The following is a 9,578-nucleotide window of genomic DNA, read 5'->3' on the forward strand; positions in this document are numbered from 1 at the left end:
ATTACGTCCCATGCATCACGATCTGTGGTGAAACGAATCAAATGAACTGCTACAGTATTTTCTTCTTATTTTCTAACTTACGAATAAACTTTTTTTTTTATTATTATTATCCTTTTTTAAAACAAAACTTGAATTCCTGAAAAGAATGTTCTTAAAAATGATCATAAATAACTTCTTAAAGTTAAGATAACCTCCAACCTGTCTTAAATCCACAAAGGTAAGATGTTTAATGAATTTATTGGGTTGTTTCAAATATTAAGCATTACAACATAACCCTAGAGACATACTCTGAAGTGACACCAATGATCGGTCAAGATTATGCGCTTTCTGCTGAATTCGAAAGTCGGTTAGAATTATTCAAAAATAATAATAATAAAATTAATTTTAAAAAAATAGTTACCTTGTTTTAAATTTTTTCATTTAATGCCATACACAGAAAAACGATTGTAGTTATTATGCAGTAATATGCAAGTAGCGCAAAAAAACAAAAAACAAAAAAAGCGTTTGAGTTCAGTGCAAAAACCATCCATACAATCAGATAATAGCAAAGCTTTAAAAAAAATCAAGTAAGATGTTCTTGAGAAAATGTTAATTTGAATATGAAATATAAATAACATTCTTACGAACTTGGAATTCATCCTAAGAAATTTCAGAATTTTTTTTCTTAAGAAGATTTTTTGGAGATTCAACAGTCATGTATTAAAAATAATGGTTACACTTTATTTCGATAGTCCACTTTAGACATTGTTAAAGGCAAGTGTCTTGAGTACTGCCAAACGGATTCAGCTCCCAAATCTTCATTCATTCTGTTGCCCTGCTGAATAATCTCTGAACTTCATTCAGTTTGCAGTGTATCTAATTGAAGGAGGCACTCAGAAAATGTGTAGTATGGCAAACCGCCACATGTTCAAGCTTTGGATTGTACAATAGGCTCAAAATCCCTGGTAACACATTTCCAGAAGACTATGAGACTTGATGCTGATTGAAGAATTGCGTTCAAGTTTGCATGTCTGATTGATTTAATAGGTCAGTAAAGGTTACGTGATGCATTTCTAACTATTCGTCTGTGCAGGGCTGCATCTCACTGAAGGGCAGCCAAGTGAATGAACTGACAGCCAACCCAGAAGAACCCGGCCGACAGCTTTTTGAGATTGTGCCAGGTGAGCAGATCTTCATATCAAATCATCAAATCAATGTCCTGTACTGAAACCAGAATAGACACCGAATAGGCTTTCCAGAATACACTGATTACAGAGGGCTGATTTTGCCCCAACATGATTCGCTGATGCTGACTGTGTGTTTGATTTATTTATGACGAGTAAATAACACACGAGTGTGACACCCGCCAGAGCTTCTTTTTCTAAACAATAAAGCAAAGAAAACTGGAGTCAAATGCCCTTCAAATCCATTCAGTGTTTACAAGATATTAAATTCTCTCTTTTGCACATGATAATCACATTAAAATGGGAAGTATTGAATTTCTTATCTGTGAAAATGCAGCCCTGGTCTGCTCAAGCCAAAGACAGCAATGTGCCTAAAAAGAAGAAAAACAAGAATAAAATCAACCTGTGCAGATCCAGATTACAAATGATATAATTCTTGATGGTAAACATGCATTCTTTTCCTGTAATTAGAGCAATTAACTGAATAGTTTTGCATATAATTAATGTAAATTTCTGATGCATTTTTGTAGATCGATCTAGAATACTTCAATAAAAAAAAAATCAGGATGCATCAGTGAATCAATTTTTCACCCCTAAAGTGCACCATAAATATTTAGATAACTGAATTTGGTGTTAGCCTAAGTAATGCACCAAACACACTAAATAAACAGCCAAACGCACACAGCATAGGACATTAGCAGCAGTTTTCTACACCCAACAGCACTTTCTCATGTCAGATCAGTAAACACAGCATCTCCTCCCCAGAGAAGAGCCCTTAACCACAGTCTCCGACTGACCGGCACGCTTCAGCTCCTTTGAGTCAAACAAGTCCCTTTTCCATGCAAAACAAACAATAACATGACACAAAGCAGATTTCAGAGCTCCCCAATGCTTCTCAACTTTAAAATGAGTGCGGCATTTGTCTGGAGATGCCTGGCCTGTTGTTGATTGAGACTCTGAAAATGAAGAAGTTCCAAAAAACAATGAAGAAATGGAAAGATTTGATTAACAATTGAATCAAGGAAAAACTGGCATTCAGAAAAGTTCAAAGTTCCAAACTGAATACAAATTATGCAAATTGGTGCAGATGTTGATATTCATATGGCCACAAAGATGAAATTCTAGTAGTATGTAATGCGAGATCTTCATAAGACTGCTTTCATAAAATGATATAAATATCAGTTGTCACTACAATATGTCTGAGTATTATGAAATTTAAATGCTTAAATGCACTTAAATGCAATGCAATGCAATGACGATTGAGAGATGAACAAATAAACGTTCCTCAAAAGCCTGATGATCATACTTGAGACTCACTAATTTTTCCAAAAAAAAAATGATGCATCGATAATCAAGTAAACCTACTGTAAGCTGTTTCAGTCCAGTAAGTGTTCATCTTCAAATATTAAAAACAATATAAAAGTAATTCCTATGTTCAGTTTATAAAAACCAGTAAAGAAGATTGTGTACAACAGGAAAATAAAATCCAACAATGGCACCATTCATTGCAGGGACATAAATGGCAAGCGCTGATACAAAAATGGGATCTAAACCAGTGGGAAAAACATGGCATTACTGGGAGATTTTCATGCTTCTGTGTTTTCAAGGCATTAGAGCATAATTGTGACCCGTGTCCTGGCAGCCTCTGGAGCTGCAAACCCATGCTTGCTACACAAAGCTGTGATATTTAGTGAGATTTCTGCTAGTGAGGAGGATTTCCCCAAGCATCAGGTCCTCTGAGATCGATGCATCTGGTGTGCTGTTTGCTTGCTTAAGTGCACTGAGGTGTTTAGAAAGGACTAACAGAGCAGGCCGTCTCCTTCTGTCAGTCTACCGTGAGAAGTCAGTGGGAATGAGAGAAACTGAGCTGAACTGAGATATCAAAAGTATTTTCTACTCGCTGGTTTTCCGGGGATGTACAGTATGGACTAGCGTGATCCAGATTTTATTTATCCTATATCCTCTCTGGGATGATTGAGATGTAAATGACAACTATTGAAGATGTGTTTCTGAAAGCGACGGTTTGAAGCAAACACATCTACAGCATGAATTCTACTTGAGCTGTGTTTGGGTTCATGGCCAATCTGTTGGAGTAAGAGACATGGCAGAACATTAGTACCAGCTCAATCCCTCGGTGCATCATGGGGCAGGGCTGCTGTAAGCCACCGAGGCACAAACCAACCCTAAACCAAGGTAATACCTTTGTTCATGCACTTACATGCAGACATCCAAGTGACAAGGATTTTCTAGAATTTTCTTTCAAATATTGTTACAACGTTGCTGGGGGCAATAAAAAATATACTGTAAATGATGGGTTATGCTTTGTTATTTTTGTACGGAATAGTTTGTTCATAATGCAATTGTTTGTTCAATAATATTTATGCAATGTTAATTTTTATTTTTAATATGGCTAATCAAGATGACGTCTGAGATTGTACATCTACACCCTTCCGCATGTCATTTTCAAGTGTTCAAAATGAGTAAATAATAAAACCAGACATACGTATGATAAATAAGATGAATGAACTTGTTAGTACTTTTGTAACTAGGTATACATATACCTGCAAGCTAAAATAAATAAATAAATAAATGATTAGAATCAGAAGTTGAAATTGTTCAAATCTGATATTAGAATGGAACTACGTGTTGTAGGCAGCAACATTCTTTTAAAATATCACATCTAGGGTAACATAAAAGACAAAAATAAAATAAATACTGTACCAAATTATGATTTAAACAACATAATACAAGTTTTGACAAAAACTAAGTTTATAAAATGATAAACATTGGTCTGAACAAAAACAGCAGACGGGTTGAATAAGCATGCACAGTAGATGGCTCTTATGGAGAAGCAGAAATACAGCAGTTACCCCGTACACAAAGCACTGCGTTTATAAACACTAAGCATTATACGGAGGTAATCACTTGATGAATCACTTGAATGGCCTATTTCAATGTTAGAATGGCGAATTTCGTCGAAAGGCCACGGGTTTGCAGGTACACTGTAAAAAATGACCGTGAATTTAACGGTAAAAGACTGTAAAAATGCTACAGTAAAAACCTGTTAAATGGTTAACGGTAAATTCCCCTACTATATACGGTGAAAAACTGTATTGGACATTACATGTATTGGACATTAATTTTACGGTAGTATACCGTTTTTGGAAGTGAAAAAGACTGTATAATTTACAGTGAATAACTGTAAATTGACATTCCCAGAATTTCAAATTTGATGTTTTTTTTGTTAAAAAACTATGTTTCTTCTTAGTTTTTTTCTTATCCGTTTTGTATATTAGGGTTGTGTGTTACACCTAATGTTGTTAAATGATTGTTTATTGCATTATTTCAGTTTCATGTGTGTTACCACGATGGTGTTTAGTGTTTGTGTGAATAACACTGTGCACCTTCTATATATGTTAATATTTAAAAACTGCTGCTTGTGATGGGCTTTGGTTCATAATGTGACTTTCTCATCACCACCTGCATTTGGTGGTTATCAGTGTATTACAAAGGTACAAAACAGATTTCAGTACTTCAATAGGTTGGTATATTAACATTATATCAATGAATGAAATTACGGTATTTTACTGTAAATTTAAGTTTAAATCGTAAAACCTAAAACGTTGCTACTGTATATATCAGTTAATGAAATTACGGTATTTAACTGTAAATGTAAGTTAAAACCGTAAAACCTGAAACCTTGCTACCGTATTTTTTACAGTAAAATTCCGGCAACCTTAGCTGCCGGTTTTTTACCGTAAATTTTACGGAATTTTTTCTACAGTGTATGCATGCAAAACATTTACTGTTTGATTTGGCAAAAGTAAGTCCTTTGATTATCAATAGCAATCAGATACCAATAATTTAAAAAAAGGCAATATAGTCACCAAAGAAGTGTAATGGCTGTTGATGTTCTCAGTAGGACCTTATACCTCCAGCCTGTTTGTTTTCATGCAGTGTTTGCCTGCTATGTGGCATCTGTCAGTTGATGTTAATAAGGAGCATAATCACTCCTGCTCGTAATATTTCTCCAAAGGTCAATTCGAGATAACCTTCTTCAGTCCTGTGCATAATTAAACAGCACATAATCCAGATCACGTGCAAAGTCCTGGCTTCGATTCCCAGGAACACACATGAATACAAAATGCTGCCAAATTCATGGATAAAACAAATGAAACACAACTGCATGTTGAGCACATAACTGTGTATCTGTCAAAGCCTGCACGCAATCTGTATTCCATGCTTTAATAAACACCAATTGGTTGTTTGAAAAAGGAAAAAGTCCCCAGAATTCACTTAATCAGATCACTGTTGTTCTTTCGCCACAAGCCCTTTTTTTTTTTCTTCCCCACAAGATCGGCAGGCATTCTGACACATCCTAAAGAGACATGAATGCTAACAAAATGCCACACCATGGTGAGAAATGAAGGTTCCTCATTATGCCTTCAAGCCTGAGACGTACTGCTGGCTCTGCTTGTCTTATTTATCTTAATTGCATCAGTACTTGTTTTTTTCTGTTCAGTCGACACTGCTGTGAACACTTATCTTCTCATGACTAATTCCTCTAGTTATTTTATCTGGCCGGCAGAGTATTGGCTGTTCAATGCTTCTGATTTTTTCATTTATCAATGTGAAGCTTTGAACTGAAGCCATTGTGGAGGTTCTTCATTTTTTTTTTTTTTTTATCCTTTGCTGTTGAAATCCCAATGGATAACTGGAAATGTCTTTGTTACTTTGGTCTTTTTAAGTCTGTTTTAAATTAAAGATTTGTGACGTGTTCAACTTCTCATGCCAATGATGGCGAGAGGGACAACAAGTTTGGTACTAAAACCTTGAAGTAATAATGAAATATATCTCAGCATATCAAAATTACCATTAGATTCCACCTAAAAGGTATGCGTTTGTTTCCACCGCAAAATAAAAAAGAATTCAAAGATAATTGTGACTTTTTTTTCTCTCACAATTCTGACTTTTTTCTCCTAATTGCAAGATTAAAAGAATTATGGGATATAAACTCACAATTGTGAGAAAAAAATGTAAAAATCATGAGATACAAAGTTGCATGTTACCTTTTTGATTTTTTTATTCAGCAGCATAAATAAGCTTCCATAAAAAGATGACTGAATGATGTGTAAAACAAAATTGCAACCAGTTAAAGCACCTCAATAAATATATTATTCCAGGCTAAACTCTTTACACCAGCATTATACAATGACTTTTTGTGCAAATAGAATTACATATCTAAATCCATCTTGGTGAAAAATCTGTGCTATTCATTTGATCTAAAAAAGGAACTACAGAAAGCTAGCAGCTCTTGCATCTGTAGCCATTTACTATCTTGACACATAAATTAGTTGCAAGCAATAATAGCAATGTTTAAGAATTTATACATTTAGAATTTATTTCAAATGAAACTCTTCAAGTGAGAAATGTGAAGGACGATATGTATCTCTGAGTAATACAAGAGCAAGTAATTCCATCATCTGACAGATCGCCTCTCTTGTTTTCTGTCTCAGCGGGTGAGAAAGACAAGGCTGCGATGAGCCATGAGTCCTTTCTACTCATGGCCAACTCCCAGAGTGACATGGACGACTGGGTGAAGGCCATCAGACGCGTCATTTGGGCTCCGTTTGGAGGAGGTAAAACCACTAAAATTAAAATACATATGAAGAGTTTGGTTGGAATGCGACTCATCTGCGATTGTGAACGTGATATTGCGTAGCTTGTCAGTGATCTACGGCTCTGCGTATTAAATGCCGCTCCATCTGAAAGCACGTAATGGAGATTTACTACTAATCACAGAACCAGCTTTACTGACGAGATGCGCATGACAATCGCATGCGATTTATCGTGCAGCCCTAAGTTTGTTTGTTGATCACAAATTACAAAGTAGATGAGGAAAACTAGGATGCCGGGTGTATTCAAAGCGCCGCCATTACTGTTTACAGTGCGTGGAATGGTGCGCTGTGATTGGTTGTTACTGTTTACAGTGAGTGGAATGGTGCGCTGTGATTGGTTGTTACTGTTTATAGTGAGTGGAATGGTGCGCTGTGATTGGTTGAACGGATATATCGCATTCTGCAGAGAAGGGAGACTGGCGTTTGTAACGGTTTGGAAAGAAAGGGAGAAAACATTGCAGAATAACTCGGCGGATATCGCATTTTACGTAAAGTTAAAAATTGACTTTTCAATACCGACCAGATACAATACTGATTTTGGCGGAAACTAAATTTTTTTTCAAATGCCGTTTATCGCGTTTTGGAACCAAACTCTTCATATACTGTTACATAGTTAGTTGGATGTTTCATGTATGCTCACATGATATCACCAGTGTTGTCAGTGGTCTACGCTCACAAAAATACCACTGAGCAGAGTACACGCCTCACTATCCAGATTAAATTACAAAGTCATGTTATTGATAGAAAGTTCAAACAAGTAATGTAAAGCAAGTTATCAGCTCTCAGTATAGACAATGTGGCAATGTGTCTCCACTTCCATTAGCAGCTAGAACCGTAAAAGCCGTTGACATTTTTTGTGCAATGGAAAGAGTCCATGAATGTTCTTCACGGAACCATAGATGTCAACAGAGAACAATTATTTTTAAGAATGTAGAGTAAATATCACGGCAAATCACTGTGGTAATGATCAAAATCCAATAGTATTATCACTGTACCGTACATTTGTTTTGTAAGGAGTGATGTGTGTTTTGACTGATATAAGCTAAAAATGATCTCTACAGGCATATTTGGCCAGCGTTTGGAGGACACTGTACAATACGAAAGGAAGTTTGGTCCTCGTCTCGCCCCTCTCTTAGTGGAGCAGTGTGTGGATTTCATCAGGGAGCAGGGTCTTGATGAAGAAGGCTTGTTCCGGATGCCAGGACAAGCCAACCTCGTGAAGGAGCTTCAGGAGGCCTTTGACTGTGGAGATAAACCTCAGTTTGACAGGTACACAACTACTCTGAGCACAGACATGGAACACTAAACCGTTACCAACTGTTCATACTAACCATATAATTGGCATTTCTAGTAACACTGATGTCCACACTGTGGCTTCCCTGCTGAAGCTGTATCTCAGGGAGCTCCCCGAACCCGTCGTTCCCTTCTGCAAGTATGAGGACTTTCTCAATTGTGCTCAGCTCCTGGCCAAAGATGAGGAGGGCTTCAGGCCTTTCCTTCTCTTCACTCACCGAAAATGCTTGGAGGTCCCCGACCCTCTTGATGGAAGTGAGCGCAGTCAGGAGCGCTGTCTTAGCAGACAGGATTTTAAGCTCGACTGAAGGAGGATTCAACCTTCTGGCTCCCCTCAGGAACCTGACAATAAGATCATGCTTTCCCAGGGACCGGCCGTCCATTGTGCTGCGATAGCAGCCACATACACTTTTCAAGGTGGAGGGTGACAGCCTACGCTCCAACCTTTCTTGCAGGAAAGAAAGCACTACTCTAATTGTGCATCTTCGGGGGTCTTCTCGGCGAGAAGAACAACAGTTCGCGAACAGACTCCACTTCAGTGCATTAGCATGACTTGTAGAGGGAGCTCTAGCCTGAGTGACGGTGTCCACCACGCCCGGTGGCAGATCGTTTAAGTCGCATCCCGTCCAGGAGCCACACGTGGAGGTTCCAAAGATCCAAGATGCAAGGGTGCCATAGGGTACCGAGCCCCTGAGAAAGGAGGTCCTTCCTCAGAGGGATGTGTCAGGGAGGGGCTGTCGCAAGGAGCATTAGTTTCAAAATCCAGGTCCAGGTGGGCCTGTAAGGCGCAACCAGCAATACCTGTTCCTCGTCCTCCCTGACCTTGCACTGTATCTGTGTGAGAAGGCTCACTGGGGGAAACGCATACTTGCATAGAGCCCGAGGTCAGCTGTGTGCCAGTGCGTCCATGCCGAAGGGGGCCTCAGTCAGGGAGTAATACAGTTGGCAGTGGGAGGACTCGTGGGAAGCAATCAGGTCTACCTGGGCTTCCCCGAATCGACTCCAGATCAGCTGGATGGTCTAGGGGTGGAGACAACATTCTCCGGGGAATGTGAGCTGTCGTGAGAGCACGTCGGCTGCACGATTGAGCCCCCTGGAATGTGGATGGCACACAGCAACTTGAGCCGCGTCTGACTCCAGAGAAGGAAAAGGCGGGTGAGACATGCGACATGATCGTAGACCTCCCTGTCGGTTGATGTACAAAACAGTCGCAGTGTTGTCCGTGCGTACCAACACGTGCTTGTCATGAAGCAGTGGCCCAAAATGCCACAAGACTACAAGCACTGCCAACAGCTCGAGGCAGTTGATGTGCCAAAGCAGTCGAGGCCCTGTCCAGAGCCCCAAGGCTGCCTGCCCGCTGTCATATTTACAGAGTCTAACTCCAAGTGGAGGCGTTTTGCAGGCACAGGTGCACCGCAACCGCTCTCTCCACCTGGGGAATGTC

At 38.9% G+C, this 9,578-nt stretch overlaps 1 protein-coding gene across 1 annotated transcript in view; it reads left to right on the forward strand.

Moving 5' to 3' along the window:
- The window catches only part of LOC107720477 (rho GTPase-activating protein 22-like), a 24,279-nt gene that overhangs the window by 9,805 nt on the left and 4,896 nt on the right, over window positions 1-9,578 (forward strand). Inside the window, exons 3-6 of the mRNA XM_016528198.1 lie at window positions 1,073-1,160; window positions 6,680-6,802; window positions 7,903-8,110; window positions 8,193-8,323. Coding sequence (XP_016383684.1) covers window positions 1,073-1,160; window positions 6,680-6,802; window positions 7,903-8,110; window positions 8,193-8,323 — 550 coding nt within the window. The remainder of the gene's footprint in view (window positions 1-1,072; window positions 1,161-6,679; window positions 6,803-7,902; window positions 8,111-8,192; window positions 8,324-9,578) is intronic.

The sequence above is a fragment of the Sinocyclocheilus rhinocerous genome, unplaced genomic scaffold (assembly GCF_001515625.1).
Source record: "Sinocyclocheilus rhinocerous isolate Xijiao unplaced genomic scaffold, SAMN03320098_v1.1 scaffold792, whole genome shotgun sequence".
NCBI classification, from domain to species: Eukaryota; Metazoa; Chordata; class Actinopteri; order Cypriniformes; family Cyprinidae; genus Sinocyclocheilus; species Sinocyclocheilus rhinocerous.